Raw genomic sequence first — 18333 nt, 5'->3', positions numbered from 1 at the left:
TTGTTTTTTATTTGTGTCCTCCCATTCATAACAGCACTAGTTGCTTTACAAGTTGAAACTTATAGACTAGTGTTTTAAAATAAATGGAAGTTATTGGGGCATCTGGGTGGCTCAGTCAGGTAAGTGTCTGACTCTTGATTTCGGCTCAGGTCACGATCTCATGGTTTGTGAGATGGAGCCCTGCATGGGGCTCTGTGCTGACAGCATGGAGCCTGCTTGGGATTCCTCTCCCTCTCTCCTGCTCCTCCCCCATGCTCTCTCTCTCTCTCAAAAAAAAAATTAAATTAAATAATTTAGATAAATGGAAGCTTTGGACTAAGAACAGTATACAGGTAGGTGGGTAAATATGTATTTTTGCTCAAGTTAGAAATCAAAGGTACCCAATCAAAGTCTGACACACACTAAAAGTTAGTTATTTTAAAACTTGATCTGATTTATTTCACTTTCATTTCTCATTTTTCAGTAACTAGCTGGTAATTTCCACCTTTTCAAGCTCTGGTAAAATTCGGTTGGTACTTATGATCCCTCTGCAAAGAAACAGACTGTGCTGGGAATTCTTAAGTTGAGTCTCATCCAGCTGAAAATATTTTCCCTAGATTGTTTTTATGATATGAGAATTGTATGCTTGTTGAGTCTCTTAATACACTTATAATCCTTTATAAGGGTCTCATTTCTTCTATTTTAAAAAGAAGTTGAAAACATTCCAAAACTTTGTGTATAGTGTGCCTATTACCAGTCTTTAATGCTAAAAAAGCATGTAATACAAAGGTTTACAGGTGAACATTTATCATATGAATTAAGTGGTTAAGTATGTTTGTAATGGAATCACTGAACATTCAGGAGAGTTGATTTTAAAAACTTTTTTAAATTATGTTTTAAATTATTAACTAATTTAATTCTTAAAGAGGAAAGATTCTTCAACCTTGAGTGGGGGAGAGGGGCTGAGGGAGGGAGAGAATCTTAAGCAGGCTCCAAGCTCAGCACGGAGCTCAACATGGGACTCGATCCCAGGACCCTGGGCTCATGACCTAAGCTGAAATCAAGAGTTGGACCCTCAACCAACTGAGCCACCCAGGCGCCCCTAAAGAAGAAAGATTCTAAGAAATGATTCAGGAGGATTTAAGAACACCTAGCCACTCAAAAGATTTCAATTAACCTGAACTATTCCATTTGACTCATTGACAAAAGTTTAGCAAATAATTTAATATATTGAAATAATTATTCACTTATTGTGTTATACAGACACATGTGGCAAAAGTGGAGATGTAAATGTTTACCAGCTTCAATGTCCCTCTCCTCCTCTCTCCTACAGTTAGAGATCAGTCCTGAAGTGTTGAGAGGTGGTGAAGTGCTGAGAAGTGCTGGGCAGGTGCTGAGAGGGGTCACAAGGTGCTGTCATGGTCTCTGAGTTTCTTCCTTGGAAAAGAGTACATCTTCCTGGCTTATCTGCCTAACTCTCATTAAAACTTAGTAATCCTTCACCACTAGTAAAGAATCCTAACTAGATTAATTAACCTGATTTAGGATTTATTAGTCCCAGATCTTCACCATCTTGCACTCCCGTGTTCATTTTGAAAGTGACCTCTGAATGTCCTTTGTGAATAACCTTAAATAAATGCTACAATTTAGGGATTCGGGCCAGGCAGTATGCAAGTTGGCATCAGAGTCAGCCAAGGACAGAGAAGAATGCAGAGGAGACTAATATGCAGGTACCTGAATATTCTCCCAGGTAGGACATAGTATCATGGTGTCTGGTAAAAAAGAATTCCTTGTAAGTTGACACATCATATATTTTTTTAAAAGTTTAATATACTTGGTAACAGTTTTAGTCACAGTCATAGAACCATGGCATGGAATCATTCACTGGGTCGTATTTTCAAAGTATTAATTTTCTTTGTGATACTGCTGTGAACTCTGTACATGTTTCTATTATTTCTCTTGACCTGCAGATAGTAACACTCAATATGAAATTTCAGTAAGTGTTTGATCAATACTGAAACACTTCACTCAGACAGAGAGATCTTTGGTCCTTTCAGAAGATGGTTCTATTAAAGTACATAGACTGAAAAGCCTAAGGTTTGAAAACAATTTTGTTTTATATTGTAATGTTGACTATTTTGCATATCCCAATTCTATGATTTCCCTCCTAAGTATGTGTTTTAATGGTCACCAGGATACATGTGCAGGAATGTTCATAATAGCAGAAAAACTAAAACCAACAAAGAAAACAAATAAAAATCTAAAGTCCACTGATAGGAGAATGAATAAGTAACTGTTATTAACTTATTGGGATAATATTCATTCTCCTATCAGTGGCTGAGATCAAGACCTGAGCCAAGTCAGATGCTTAACCGACTGAGTCACCCAGGTGCCCCCAAAACTGCAGGCTTTTAATTTTACAAATGTTTCCTGTTGTTTAGCTATTTAACAATAACAGCCATGAGACCATAAATGACATCATCGTTATACACTCAAGTCATGATCTCAGGTTTGTAGGTTTGAGTCCCAAGTCAGGCTCTGTGCTGACAGCTCAGAGTCCAGAGCCTGCTTCAGATTCTGTCTCCCTTTGTCTCTGCCCCTCCCCAGCTCGTGCTCTGTTTCTCTCTGTCTCTCACAAATGCATAAACATTAAAAATGAAAAAGCCTGTGATTTTTAAGCAAATGTCTTCAATGTGCATATAATGTGGACAAAAACTTTTGCTAACTGTGCAAAAACTTTGGACTTGAAGGCGGGCATATATATAAGTATGAGATCAACTATAATAAAGAAAAAAGATCTCATTCTCAAATGGATGCCTTTAATAACTGTACCTAGATGGATGTGTTAGTTGACTACATGGAGGAAATCCTTTCACAATGTATATCAAATCATAATGCTGTAGAACTAAAATATCCTTCAATTCTATTTGTCAATTATACCTCAGTAAAGCTTGGAAAAAACAACTGCACGTAAACAATTTGAATCACATTACAATTTTTTTTTATGGTTTTTTTTTTTTTTTTGAGACAGAGAGAGACAGAGCATGAGCAGGGGAGGGGCAGAGAGAGAGGGAGACACAGAATCCAAAGTAGGCTCCAGGCTCTGAGCTGTCAGCACAGAGCCCGATGCAGGGCTTGAACTCAGACTGCGAGATCATGACCTGAGCCGAAGTCGGACACTTAACCGACTGAGCCACCCAGGCACCCCATATTACAATTTTTTAATGAGTTACGTACACGTAAAATTAACAGTCTTCCTAAAGCCTACTTCTATTCATCTCAATCTTGCTTCAAAACACAAAGAATTCAGAAAAGCATTCTAAAAAAACCAGACAAGTTTATTTTCATATACAGTAAAAAGAATTTTTTTAAATACTCATTAAGACAGAGATAACGACAATTTATTTTTTTAAACAATTTAATTATCCTTTGACTTTAATCCTAAACTGCTCCGTTTCATCAAGGCACATGGGGTAGTTCTATGTTTTCTCAGTTAATGTCATTATATTTCCGCATTAATGTCTCATACTAGAGAATTCTGATAGCACAGTCCGAAAGGCAAAACAGCCACGTCATCAATGTAGCTGCCAACTTTTCGCAAACTTACACTGGGCATCTTGTTCATCGTTTCAAGAGATAAAGAAGGACATTCCCTTAATCTTGCCTCCGTTGGTTTTGAGTTTCTCATTCTTACTTTACCAGAAAATGTTTGGCTATAATTTCCTAATTTCTGAATCTAGAATAAACACTCAAACCCTGCATTCTCAACCACCTACTTCACCTTTAAGTTTAGAGAAGCCGCTTAGTACCATTTCACTGAAACTAATGTTATCTAGATATGGTTAGGAAGAAGCATATAAATTTCCCAATTAAATGCAGCCCTACTATTTTGCTTAATCAACCTGTAAAAATTTTTGCCAAGAGTTCAAGAAAACATCCTATAAATTAAGCACCTTCTGAAGAAAAATTATACCCATGCTTTAAAACAAGTAGCAGTACATCAATAACAAAGATACATAAAATTATTTAAACTAATGGTAGCTAAGCTATACCAGGGACTTGGCTGGGTTTCGTTCATTCGTTTATTCACTTATTTAAGAAATACTTCTTGGGGCGCCTGGGTGGCGCAGTCGGTTAAGCGTCCGACTTCAGCCAGGTCACGATCTCGCGGTCCGTGAGTTCGAGCCCCGCGTCGGGCTCTGGGCTGATGGCTCAGAGCCTGGAGCCTGTTTCTGATTCTGTGTCTCCCTCTCTCTCTGCCCCTGCCCCGTTCATGCTCTGTCTCTCTCTGTCCCAAAAATAAATAAACGTTGAAGAAATACTTCTTGATTGTCTATTACATGGCAGGTCCAGCCTCTGAGGAAATAGCAGAGACTAAGCAGCAAGACAGCTGTTCTCAAGGACTTTACAGTCTAATCTAGTGAAGGTGGCACCAAATAAATAAATAATGAAGAAAACACTAGCAAGAACTTTCTTGATAGAGAATGGCTGGGAGGCTACAGTGGATGGGGTGGTCAGAGAAGATATTTCTGAAAGAGAGATACTTAAGTGAGATCTAAAAGACATGAAGAATCTAGCCAAACAAAACTCAGACGGAAGAGCATCCTGGGAAGAAACAGGCAGGGCAAAGGCTGTAAGAAGAAAATGCAAATAGTATAATCAAGGAACAGGAAAAAAAGACGTGGGGTGAGATGAGGTCACAGAAGTAGGGAGGGTCTGGGTCATGCAGAAATCTGCAAGCCAGGATAAGGAGTTGCGACTGTATTCCGGGAAGCCAATGATAGCTTCAAGATAGGTAATAATGTGCTTTCATTTGCGTTACAAAGGTTGCTCTGGTTTCTGTATAGAGCATAAACTTTAGAGCAGTAAATGAGGACCTGGTGGGACCAGCCACTGTTAGCCAGGGAGGAGATGCTAGTTGACTGGACTAGGATAGATGGAGAGATGTGGGGGGAGGTTTTCATATGTTTTAAATGCAGAATCGGTAAGATTCCCTAATGGATTACATTTGGGAGGTTGAGGAAAAGAGAGGAACCAAGGTTAACTCCTAGCTTTTGAAGTTAGGGAAACCAGTGGATGGGGAAAATTGGGGGAGGAGCACCATTAAGAGAAGAAATCAGGAATTCTATTCCTTCCATGTTGAAAATCTTCACAACCATCACAAGTGAGATACCAAATAGGTAGGAAGGATGAGTCTATAATTCTGGGCTAGAGATTTCTGAGCAAGTCACGTGGAGGTGGGTGGGACAGGAAGCCACAGGATTGAATCAAATCACTAAGGCAGAGTTGATAAATATAATAGAGCAAAGGGAGTGGAAAGCAGAAGCACGCAGCAGGCCAATATTTGACCAATAGAGTGTGATGTTACAAAAGGAAAGAGAAGAAAGTGTTTTAAGAAGGAGGAAGTGCTCATCTACTTCTTCTGCCGAGGAAACACATAAAACAAAGTGACCACGTGATTAGAAAACACAGGGGAATGATGACTTTGACAGGAGCAGCTTAGTGAAGCAGAGTGGGATGCTTAAAATTTAGATTTCAATTTTTATAGCTGTGAGTGTTGACGAAGTAAAGGGATGTCGACAGGACAGGGGCTGCAGGTATAATGAAGGAGAAAATCATTGCAGGTGAAGAGACTATGGGATTTACTGAGGAGATCCTGAGTCCCCAGGAGCACTGAGGAAAAGGCTGAGGCCATGAGACGGATAAATAATTTCTGAACTAGTACTTGTTTATCCCCTTACCTGTGTTTTCTTTTGCAATACACCAAAAGATTATCGAAAAGAAAAAACACCCGTTCTTGAATATTTCCAGAAGAGATTTTCAGTAAGACTCCACACATTAGCATTTCAGTGCAGGTATCGGTAATGTTGGATCCCTAGGTCAGAAAAAAATGCAGAGAAAGCCTGATTATTTAATAGAAACTTTGTGTGTAATTCTTTTTTTCCCTAAAAGTCTGTTTTTATTTTAAGATACAATATATAGACAGGATAAAAGTTCAAATATTATAAATATTTATACACTGGGAATATAAATATTCCCTTCCAGACTCCTCCTCATCAGTTTCAGCAGCTACAACCACCTTTAAGAGATTGTGTGCCTCCTTTTAGCTATCTTACACATATGTGCATAAACATGGATGATACATGTCACCTGTGTTCTTTTAAAAGGAGATGATTTCAAATTGATTCATAACATTCATGTCCTGGGGTGCCTGGGTGGCTCAATCGGTTAAGCATCTGACTTCAATTCAGGTCATGATCTCATGGTTCATGAGTTTGAGCCCCACATCAGGCTCTACGCAGATAGCTCAGAGCCTGGAGCCTATTTCAGAGTCTGTGTCTCCCTCTCTCTCTGCCCTCCCCTACTCACACCTGTCTCTCTCTCGAAAATAAATAAACGTGAAAAAAATTTTTTTTAAAAACCCCAAAAACGTTCAAGTCTCTACTACTCCTTTGCTCCTCCTCTCATTCCCTGGGATGGGAAAAGAGCTCCGTGGACATATCATAAAGTATATGAAATTCTTCAAATTTTTAGCATGTCCCAATTTATATCTCCTCTCCTAGGATGGACAGGAAGAAAACAGAAGAAATTAAAAGAAAAAAAAACCTTATTTAAACACAGCGACCTTCCATAGAGCCTTTTACCTTATGAAAGTTAGCACAGGCACACTCATTCATTAAATAAGCCTTCATTGAGTGCACACTAAGGTCATATGATTAGTGACAAAAGTGAGTCTTAACACAAGGGCTAACCATTGAGAGGAGCCACAAGATGAACGGGGCCTGAATCATCAAAAGAACAAAGCTACCCACTAAAGTAGAACGCATGCATTGGCTTATTGTGTGAGCTGAGCATAAACACCTATTTTGAGCCATTATAAATGTTATAGTCTATTTGTTTCTACAACCTGAACTATCATAACAAATGCACCAAATTGGACAAAAAAGGAAAAAAAAAGTTTTCAGTAGATATCTGTAAATTGTGCTCTTTAAAATGAATATTTGTTTTAAATATGTCCGGTCTCTTTAAATCTGATGATAAATTTCTGATTCTTTTTAAACTGAATGCTTTAACTTTTATTTTTGATATTTAAAACTCAAAACCTTAATTTTAAATTTCCTACTTCCACAATAATCAGTGATATAGTTTTTTCTAATTTATTGTAAAAATTTTAATTACAATGACAACTCCTATCTATCAACAAGAGACTTCCCAAATGGGAAGTTAAGAGAATGTGATTATGTTGAGTATCTATATTACAAACACATTTTGTTTTTGCTTTTATGTTTTATTTAAATATTTTTTTGTTGTTTATTAAGCTTTTTATTTTAATTCTTGGATAGTTAATACACAGTGTTCTACTGGTTTCAGGTGTACAATACAGTGGTTCAGCAATTCCATACCTTACCCAGGGCTCATTGTGCCAAGTGCATTCTTAACCCCCTTCACCTATTGCACCCCTCCCCTCTCCCACGTCCCCTCTGGCGACCATCAGTTACACAAACATTTTAAATTTTAGAAAGATCCCTTTTTTCTTTCCTTCTGCCATAAGGGTGGATATATAACTGAAGATCTATCAAAAATTTACACAATCATATCCTTCAACACGTGATAACTAAGTAAAAACTGTCATCAAATAAGAATATAAATCCCAATTCCAGTAACAAATGATTTCTTATTTATACTAAATACCATCCCTACCTCAGGAAAAAAAAAATTAAGACAGAATGAAGACATTTAAAAATGTAAACAAGGAAACATCACTTTGATTCTTGCACAGGAACCTGTACGATGTTACGAAAGTGGCTGTATTGATAGCAATTTTACAAAAGGTACAAAACGCTTCGCCTTGGACTATTTCGTACAGTAGCCCAAGAAAGCCACACAAGGAAGTTAACTTATCTCATGAAAGGGTAACTGCAGATGTTATCCCCATTTGCATATTAACTAGTCCTCCAAATAAGCTCCCAAAATTAATATTGATGGATGCATTCCTATTTGACCAAAATCTTAACCTTTTATTTCCTGACTTGTTTGTGATTATCATCTTTATTAATGTATACAAGAAGAATTTAATGTAAATTTGAGCTATGTATAATGGCTAGGGGCCATTTAGTCCATCCTCTTACACAGTCTCACAGGACATATTGTACCAGCTCTGAAGAACTCATGGGAACTAAGGTGTAAAGTAAAATAGAAAGTGGATATATTATTCTTGATAATAAAAATAACTGATGTACACACTGAATGTTCCCATAAGCATGGCCAACGCAATCTTCCTTTGTAAATGTACCTAGTTGGAAAGCTGTATCATAATCAGAAAGAATCTTTACACAAGTAACAAACTCACAACCAGACAAAAACAGAGGAAAGGACCTGATTTTTGCCCACCACTCCTAGTTTTACCACTGAGGAAACCCCTGCCTTTTCCCTGTTTTTGTCCTCCTGTGAACTGTCTGCATGTTATTTGAATCGTCCCATCAAATTCTTGTTCGTTTATATCTTTTGTCTTGTCAATGCCACAAAGACTTTCCAATGAAGTCGTGCTCCCCAGTTGAGAGAAACTGTCTCTAGTCCTGTGAACAGCAGAGTGAACTGAATAGCAGGGCCATGGTAGCTAATGAGCCAAACGTTCTCATAGGTTAGGTTTTGGAGAGGCTGAGTACTCCCTGTCAGCAGCTGTACCTTTGATTTCTAATAAAAAGCTAATTTTACAGCAGGAAGCTCTCTCAGATGGTAGCATTAGACAAGTCAGAAGCATGCCTGGACTATTAGAGTAGGATGAAGGAAAGCTTTCAACAGCGCCTATAGGTGGGATTGGAATTGCTCATTTATGTACCAAGAGAATAGGAGGAGCATGGGAAGGAAGGGAGGGAGGAAGGAGGGAAGGGAAGGAAGGAGGAAAGGAGGGAGGGTGGGAAATTTTGGTAACTAGAATTAAAGCAGTTTCTAAGCAATGAGCTAGCACAATCTATCTACCACCTGGACAAGACCATCCAAAGTCCATTTGTCTTTCTGTGTGCTGCCCTCGCTCTCTTTTCTCTGCTTCCGGTACTAACAAATCACACTTTTGAATGACTCCTTTGATTTTGTAGCCATGTTCATGCCTTCAAACCACCGTAGAAAAGGGTAATAGTATTTAATTTATACAGAGTATTAACAGACAATATATGTAAAACTCCCAGCATGATGCCTAGCACATAAAAGGACTCAATAAAGGCTGGGACAATTATCATTGCTAGCTTTAAAGGTGATACTCTTCTGCAAGGGGACTTCACTGATTTCTGATCTCTGCTGTGGTTTACTCTATGTTGGATTTTTATGGTTTAACTTTTTGAAGACAATGTTATTTCTCTTATTCTCAGGTTAATGAGGGTGGACACATCTTGTTGCCTCAGAGAACACTGACCCTTGCTGACAAAAATGGCTGTCCAACCTATTCTTAAACACTTCTTATAAAATGAAGTTCATTCCCTCATAAGATAGGCAATTTATTTATTGAGTCACTCTAATTATTAGAAATATTTTTCTTATTGTAGAGCCAAACTCTAACCCTCTTTCTACTCACTGACTCTACTTTTGCTTCCTGGGAGTAGAGGGACACCCTCTTCATCATGATAGACCTGGCCCACCAATATCTGAACATAGCCAATATGTCCCTTCTGCCTTCCAAACTATAGAACTTCATTGCTTTTGACCATTCATCCTATGGCTTGGTTTCAGAAACCTGCAAGATCCTGGAAGATCTTCTCTGGACCTTCTCCAGTTTGTCAGGGTCTCCCTTAATATGTAACATCTCCAGAAGTGAAACAACCTTTCAGATATGAGCGGGCAAATAAATCATATAGATGCCAAAAAATCGTATTAGCACATTTATGGCAACCCCATCTTACAACTAATTCCAAGTGCCCCTATAGTACAAGCACCTATATCATTTTCCTCTATCCTCTACTTAAATAGTCTTTTATTTTTTTTTAATTTTTTTTCAACGTTTTTATTTATTTTTGGGACAGAGAGAGACAGAGCATGAATGGGGGAAGGGCAGAGAGAGAGGGAGACACAGAATCGGAAACAGGCTCCAGGCTCTGAGCCATCAGCCCAGAGCCTGACGCGGGGCTCGAACTCACGGACCGCGAGATCCTGACCTGGCTGAAGTCGGAAGCTTAACCGACTGCGCCACCCAGGCACCCAAAATAGTCTGACTTTTAAATCATTTAATCCAGACAGGTATCATAGCAAACTCCCAAACCTGTCGCTAATATACAAATACATTACGTATAAGTCATTACCATAAGTTCCCATTACCTCATAGCTCCTGATCAAATTTCAGAATACGATTTAACTTCTTTGAGGTCAACACTTTTCTTTTTATTTTTTTAATTTTTTGTAACATTTATTTATTTTTGAGAGACAGAGAGAGAGCATGAGCAGGGAAGGGACGGAGAAAGGGAGACACAGAATCTGAAGTAGGCTCCAGGCTCCAAGCGGTCAGCACAGAGCCCGACACGGGGCTAGAACTCACAAATCACAAAATCATGACCTAGGCTGAAGTCAGATGTTCAACCGACTGAGCCACCCACATGTCCCTGAGGTCAACACGTTTCATAAACAACCCAAAGTATCTGTGTAATTACCTATTAATGACATTTTATGGGGTAATGACATCAAGCCCAACCATCTTGTTATGCTCCAAAGTCCATCTCACAATATAAATATAATATCACTCATATTCTATTTTACTAAATCATATTGGGATGAGATGTCTTTAATATTTAATAGCAAGCTTTAAGAATCAGTACAGGGGCGGGGCGCCTGGATGGCTCAGTCAGCTAAGTGTCCAACTTTCGCTCAGGTCATGATCTCACAGTTTGTGGGTTTGAGCCCCACATCGGGCTCTGTCCTGACATCTCAGAGCCTGGAGCCTGCTTCAGATCTGTGTCTCCCTTCTCTCTCTGCCCCTCCTCCACTTGTGCTCTCTCTCTCTCTCTCTCTCAAAAATATATAAACATTAAAAAAAAGAATTAGTACAGTATCTGCCTTTACCATCTTCTATCATAGTAATCTACTATCATCACATGAAATCTCTTCAGTGAATAATTACTTAATTCCCAGAGAATTGCTTATGTACTTAAAGGAATCTATGTCAAATGTATACATTTGTCTAACAAACTCATTCTAAAAGAAAGGTTTATAGCATTTCTCTTTATACCATCTGTATGTCTTAGATAATAAAAAAAAAAACCCTGATGCTCTCGATTTACCATGATTGAATCTGTGCATTATTTCTTTTTTTTTAATTTTTTAATGTTTTATTTTATATTTGAGAGAGTAGGAGACAAAGACAGAGAGCAAGCAGGGGAGGTGCAGAGAGATGGAGACAGAATCCGAAGCAGGCTCCAGGCTCCAAGCTATCAGCACAGAGACTGATGTGGGGTTCAAACTCATGAGCAGTGAGATCATAACCTGAGCCAAAGTCAGATGCTTAACTGAGCCAATTAGGCGCCCCAAATCTGTGCATTATTTCTGTGACTATAGCAACTAGAAATCATTAAGAATTTTTCAACTACAGATACATACGATATTATCAATATTGAAGAAAATTTGGCCAAGTGTATATATACAGTCTCCTGTATAGTCATATGTTTCTCACTTCAAATCCATCCCACCTATAAGTAGACACTTAATATATGTCTCTTTTTAAAATGATGTGGCATTTTTCCCCTCACATACATGATAAATCTGCCTTTCTCTGTAGTAAAAAAAAATCTCATGACTTCACCTTTAAAGTAAATGAAATTTATGATATTTTGAAATTATGTGTAATGTTTTTTTCATTTACCTAGAAATGCCAGGAGAGTTTCCGGGGTTAGGGATAAATAAGCCAAGCTACAAAACTCACAGGAGAAATTGAAATAAAGTACAGCTATGAGCATCAGACTGCTAGGTAAGAGTCAAGAGCACAAGAGTCTATCAAAATGACAATGTCAGACAAGTGAACTAGAAAATAAAAAATGTGGAAGCAATAAAACAAGCCAGGCATATCGTCAGAAGAGAGCAAAGCCTCTAGGGCACTGATCTCAAATTTTAGAGTTTGGGGGACACACTTGATGGGCTTCTTAAAATCCTCAGGTTCCCTGGCACTACCCTCAGAGATTGAACCTGAGTGAATCTGGCGTGGGTCCCAAACCATTCCAACAAATGCTGACACATGTGGTATTCTCTCAACACTCTAAGCAAAACTGCTTTGGAGGCTTTGAGTACCTGAGTCCAGGTGCTCGAGCGCACAGTATAGCAAGCCTGCTGACATGGAGATAAAGGTGAGCACAGGTCTCTGCCCAGGTCACAGTTACACCTGTGATGTATTTCATCACTGGTGAATACTCATTATAAACCTGCATAATGTTACATGACCTGTTAGTATTTTATCTTTTATCTAGCATTACTGATGCCAATTTTTAAATCTAGATGTCTATTTTTTGACAAATCCATATTTAGTCATTGAACAGCCATGTACGATAAATGCTTTTCTCTAGATGAATGCTAAAGTCAGGTTTTCAACATTTCTACAACATGCCAGGCAATGTGTTAAACACTTTTCTCCTGGTATCAATCTGTAGCAAGTTGGCTTCTCTGTTCCTGAAGTTTTACAAAGACAGAGAGAGAGAGAGGGAGGGAGGGAGGGAGGGAGAGAGAGAGAGAGAGAGAGAGAGAGAGAAGGGGAGAAGGGGAGGAAGGGAGGAAGGGAGGAAGGGAGGAGAGGAGGAAGGGACGAAAGGAGAAGGAATGAACGGGGAGGGAGGGTGGGAAAGATGTACACTTAATTAAATCAGCCTTGTACACTGTTTCATAGGTCATCATGTAGATGTTTGAAGGCAGAAAATTATTTTATTGTGAAAAAAAGCTGAAAAAGTCTAACTATAGAAATACTGTTACAAAGACTGAATTTCATGTGACTGTGAAAAAAGTACCGCCCATGAAAATAAGCTACGTTAACAGTACAGTGCTGTATCACAGTCATAAACTAATATTTGAGAGGTAAGGTGTAAAAGAATTATTTTTAAAAAGTAAGAGGGCTTGCATAAATCATTAATTTGAACTACTTTAATTTTTTTTTTCAACGTTTATTTATTTTTGGGACAGAGAGAGACAGAGCATGAACGGGGGAGGGGCAGAGAGAGAGGGAGACACAGAATCGGAAACAGGCTCCAGGCTCTGAGCCATCAGCCCAGAGCCCGACGTGGGGCTCGAACCCACAGACCGCGAGATCGTGACCTGGCTGAAGTCGGACGCTTAACCGACTGCGCCACCCAGGCGCCCCTAATTTGAACTACTTTAAAGCCATTACACATATTATAATATGTATATGTAGAAATTAATGCAGACACTTTTAAATAATGTGTTTACCCATACTATTCAGAGTTCTGTTGTCTTAGCAATCCCTTAAAAAAAACTAACCAAAATAATGTACTTTTATCATCTAGATGATTTAGCGTTTTTAATGTGCATTTCCACTTAGGAAGCTACATTTGTCATGTAAAATCATGCTTTTGATGAATCGTGTCTATAGAATTAAATACACCAAAACCCTAGCAATGAAGTTACATGGATGGTTCTAACCCTGACTGCTTTTATTAGATCAGGAAAGGAAAGGTGGCTGACGGTTCAAGGTGAGAAGTAACCATAAATGAATAACTGTGACCAGGGGTGGGAGTCTACTCATCTCGTCCTTCTCATTCCAAAAGCTTCTCTCTTTCTACTCCAACCTGTGGTAACTTACCTCATCCTTTGTCCTTCACCATGGCCCCCAACAGCGCAAAGGTGAAATACAGTGAGGGAAGCCCACCCGCATCTGCCCTTAGACAAAAGAAACAGAACCTGCACTATGGAAACCCCTTCACAAAGACTGAATTTCAAATAACTCTACAGTGCTCAACTCTAATATGAGGAAGTAAAAACTCCCCCATGGTATACATTTGAGAACCATAAGCCAAAACTGGATGCTAAAGAGGATAAGAGATCATCAAAGTAGCATAAAAATGAAACAAATAACAGAACCAGGTCAGAATCACTGCCACTATCCAAAAGGGCCAAAAGTATTAAAAAATAGCGAGAAGCCACTGATAATGAATACATAACTATCATATAATTATATCTGCATTTAATTACCACCCAACCCACTATGGATCAGACACTGCCCTAGATGCTGGAAACTCAGAGCTTGAGACATGACCTCTGTTCCCAAGAAGTCCATATACTAGTGAAAGAAACAGATATGTAAACACAGAATTAAATGCAGTGTGATCACTGCAATCACCACACATTAATAAAATGCGAGTTGGTGTGAGTTAACAGTGATGATTATCAGGGAGAGCTATATATTTATGATTATGTATGTTTATAATTAATTATATAGTTCATTCCATGTTGTGGTTTTAGGCTTCAATCATTCTTCAGTGTCAACTTGATGGAGTACACTATTTAAATACCACTTTCCAATATGGTGAAGAGATCAGTCTGAAATGGATAGAGCAAACAATGACCTAAGTCATTAAGAGCAGGACCTGGAGGCAGTCTGTGTCCGCAACATTGCTCACCAATGGCTCCCCTTCTCAACGTGTGTGCCTCATGGTACAAGAACCAGCAAGAAAATAATAACAATTCAGAATCTAATGTGTTAAAAGTTGAATAATTTTGATTCTACAATTTGAGGTATATAATCAGCTGTCAATTAGATAGCCAGCATACATGAAAAACTATTAAATGTCAAAGCACCATTAAAGAATTTGATGTGTAAATAGGATGAATTTTCATAGGTGGGCACTTGTTAGATGCCAAAGTATGCTTTCAGAAAATGACAAGAGCCAGAAAAGACAGAAGTATGTACATTTATTTTATGGCTCCTTTTCTAATTGCTAGTGTTTCTTCAAACATTAAAATCATGACTTATGAAACACTGCAATAATAAAACAATCCCTATCCTCTGAATAAACGCAATAAAAATATCATCACTAAACCATATCTGGACCATTTGAAAGCATAAATCTTTTCATGTTAACAAGTTCTCCTAATATGTTATATAAGGGTTCGTTACTGATTCTTTGCAGCAATGAGGTGGCAAAAACCATTATAAAATGAAACTATTCATAATTATCTGACCCAATCATCGGCTCTCCCTGCTTAACACCAGAGTCTACCTCATTCATCTTGTCAACTAAATGTTGAATGTCAGTATCAGAAAAACACAGACTGCAAAGAGAAGGGCATAAACTTAGCAAAGATGAAAGATGACAGGAGGGCTTGAAACTTCCCCAATCATATGCAAAGCACTGACAGATGATAATTTAGCAGAGCTAGACCCATTCATGGTGGAAGAAAAGAAAAGTGACAAGAATGACAACTAGATGGGTGTTTCAAAAGAGAATGGTTTCAACATCAAAGGAGTGTCTTGAGAAAATGAAGCATTTGAATATTCTTTCAAAAACTCTTTTAAAAATACTAGAAAAGTTAAACATTAAGTGAAGACTATCACATCATGTTATCACATAATGTCGTAAGATGTATTCCCCCACCCCTCAAGAGTCAGCATTTGATTCACTCTTTCTGAGATACAGTTTATTAACTGAATTTATTACCCAAATTATGTCATATATGTTAGATAAAACAAATTAATAACATAAATTTTCATTTAACCAAAATGAAGTCCCAATCAGACGTCCCCCCCCACTCCCACTTAGGAAATTCTGCTCCCCTTTCTACGTAGATTCACTTTCAATGGTCTTTTTCCCAAACCACTTATCTTTAAGAATCAAGTCTGCTTCAAGACAGTAGACAAATGTGTATCTACTAAATCACCTTACAGAGAAGATGAAAGAAACAGGTCTCATCACAACCTCTGTTAGACTCACACTCAAGAAATAAGAGAACATGACTTGAAGTCAATACACTGTCAGACACAAACTTAGTCAAACGTAAAGCAGCAACAGGTGATTTTAAAATGGTCTTGTACCATTATATTTCTCCATGTAAAAAGGTAATCAAGAGGTGTCAAATTTCTATTCTGATTGTTTTTACTTCCTAAAACACAATAATTATTTTGATCTTATTTTTCCCAACACCTTCATATATTAATAATTCTCCCCCTTATCTTTTAATATATATATTTTTTTCAGATTTAAGAGATCTATCCCAAACAGGCCTATGAAGAATGTAAAGCTAAACTACCAAATGACATAATGCTGATTGATACTCCCTTGTTGACAAAGTCCATTTTGACTCCAAAGATTACAGTGATCATTACACTATCAATCAGTCAAAAAGCCCACCAACATCGAGAACGGTTCTGTTCTATGGAATGAATCAGTGGCTCTGCTTAAACAGCTAATAAACTTCCTTCCCAACCACACTGATCACTGTCCTACAATTACTTTCAGTAGAATATCCTGTGGAATGTTTTGAATGTAGGATAAGACATAAAACTGAGATATAATAAATTATGCTAATAAAAGGCAATTAAATATGAACAATTAACCCACAGATCTTCTGTGGTATCTGTCACTACATAAATGCTGACAAAAACCTAATTTTTATAATCAATTTACTTAAAAAAATTTTAATGTTTATTTTTGACAGAAAGAGAGAGAGTGTGTGTGTATGTGCGTGTGAAAGAGAGAGAAAGAGAGCAGGGTTGGGGCAAAGAGACAGGGGGACAGAAAATCCAAAGCGGGCTCTGCACTGACAGCAGCAAGCCAGATGTGGGGCTCAAATTTACGAAACCAGGAGATCATGACCTGAGCTGAAGTTGGATGCTCAGCAAACTGAGCCACCCAGGTGCCCCATACAATCAATTTATTTTTAAAGGGCAAGCAACCAACTTAATCTAGATAATAATTTTAATTTTTTAAAACAAATTTTGTGTAATGTTTATTTAATTATTTTGAGAGAGAGTGAGAGAGAGCACAAGCTGGGGAGAGACGGAGAGAGAAGGAGAGAGAGAATCCCAAACAGGTTCCACACTGTCAGCACAGAGCCCAACATGGGGCTCAATCCCATGAACTGTGAGATCATGCCCTGAGCTACAATCAGGAGTCCGATGCTTAACCAACTGAGCCACCCAGGTGCCCCACAAATTAGCTACATTTTTATCTGATGGGTATAAATAATATTACATGGTGACAAGGAATATAGGCTTTAGAACCAGTCTGTTTATTTTCGTACTAAACTTTGCCATCCGTTAGTCATAAGAACTTGAGTAAGTTATATAGCCTCATTTTGAAAATCTGTGTAATGGGGATCATAATACCTCAGCAAACTATTTAAGACTCACCAAGATTGCATACAATGGAAGATCAGCATTTCCTCAAAAGTAAAGTGGGTGACTGGCAATCAAGGACCTCTGTCCTCCCCTAAGCAAATTTAGCCAGGCAAGTTAGAGGAATCCTAGATCTTGATCTTGAATCTTGAGTGACATAATATAAGGGTGGAAAAAATTATTAGAGCCTATCCATTTTAGCTAAGGCATTGAAGGTCCTGCCTGACAGCTTTGGCTGCCTAGACACCCTTGAGAATATAGCTTTTCTTTTGATCCTGTGAATGACCTCATATCCTTTAAATTAATTTTTCTTTTAGTTTCTGTTGCTTGGAACTATCTAACCTTAACTGGAGTGATATAACACCTTCAGTAGACAGGTGCATATATTAGACAAACGGGAATTTCTCAAGGGTAAAACCCTACCACTGAACCAGAGCTTTAAAATACTACTTATTTGCATAGCATTTTACAGTAGTAAAGCGCTTCCACTTATTTCATTTGACTCTTGCACTAACCCACACTGCACTAACCTCTCTCATGAGAGGTTTGATGCATTATCCCCAAACCAAGGGTTAGAGTCCAGTCTAACAGTGAACAACAACCAGGCCTTTTCACTCTGTCATCTGATTTGGGAGTCGTAAATTTCAACCACTTATTTGCCTAACATAAAGGAATATAATGATAATTTATAATGCAAAATACTAGATAGGCAAGATACCTGACAGATTTTACTATAAAAAGCCTTCATTTGATTAATGGGAAAATAAGACCCTGGAAAATTAAGTGACTTATTTGAAATAAATAATCCACCTCAAGTGGAAATAGTGCAAACTCATGGTGTATCAGACTCGGAGCCCATTCAAGAAATTTTGGTCACTGGAGAAAGAGTGGCATCTCTAAGGTGGTCCTAAAAGACCTGCGGAAGCTCAGGGAAGGAGCTGGACATGTTTCCCAACTTCAGCTCAAGGCTCCTCACCTCAAAAGCTCTTTAAGGATCTCTGTGTTCTCTAGTTGACATGCCACCTGACATCTGCCCTTGGCCCTGT

The 18333-nt window shown here is 38.2% G+C and overlaps 1 protein-coding gene across 4 annotated transcripts in view; it reads right to left on the bottom strand.

Moving 5' to 3' along the window:
- Nucleotides 1-18333, bottom strand: part of PREX2 (phosphatidylinositol-3,4,5-trisphosphate dependent Rac exchange factor 2) — a 301119-nt gene that overhangs the window by 191167 nt on the left and 91619 nt on the right. For all 4 annotated transcript variants that reach the window (XR_007148625.1, XR_007148624.1, XM_047842583.1 and 1 more), the window contains exon 7: nt 5721-5854. Coding sequence is in view for 2 of the 4 variants with exons in the window: in XM_047842583.1 (XP_047698539.1) it covers nt 5721-5854 (134 nt within the window). In the remaining 2 variants the exon portion in view is untranslated. The remainder of the gene's footprint in view (nt 1-5720; nt 5855-18333) is intronic.

Source organism: Prionailurus viverrinus, chromosome F2 (genome assembly GCF_022837055.1).
Source record: "Prionailurus viverrinus isolate Anna chromosome F2, UM_Priviv_1.0, whole genome shotgun sequence".
Taxonomy (NCBI): domain Eukaryota; kingdom Metazoa; phylum Chordata; class Mammalia; order Carnivora; family Felidae; genus Prionailurus; species Prionailurus viverrinus.
The sequence above is the reverse complement of the archived record's forward strand: the minus strand, read 5'-3'. Positions and strand labels throughout refer to the sequence as shown.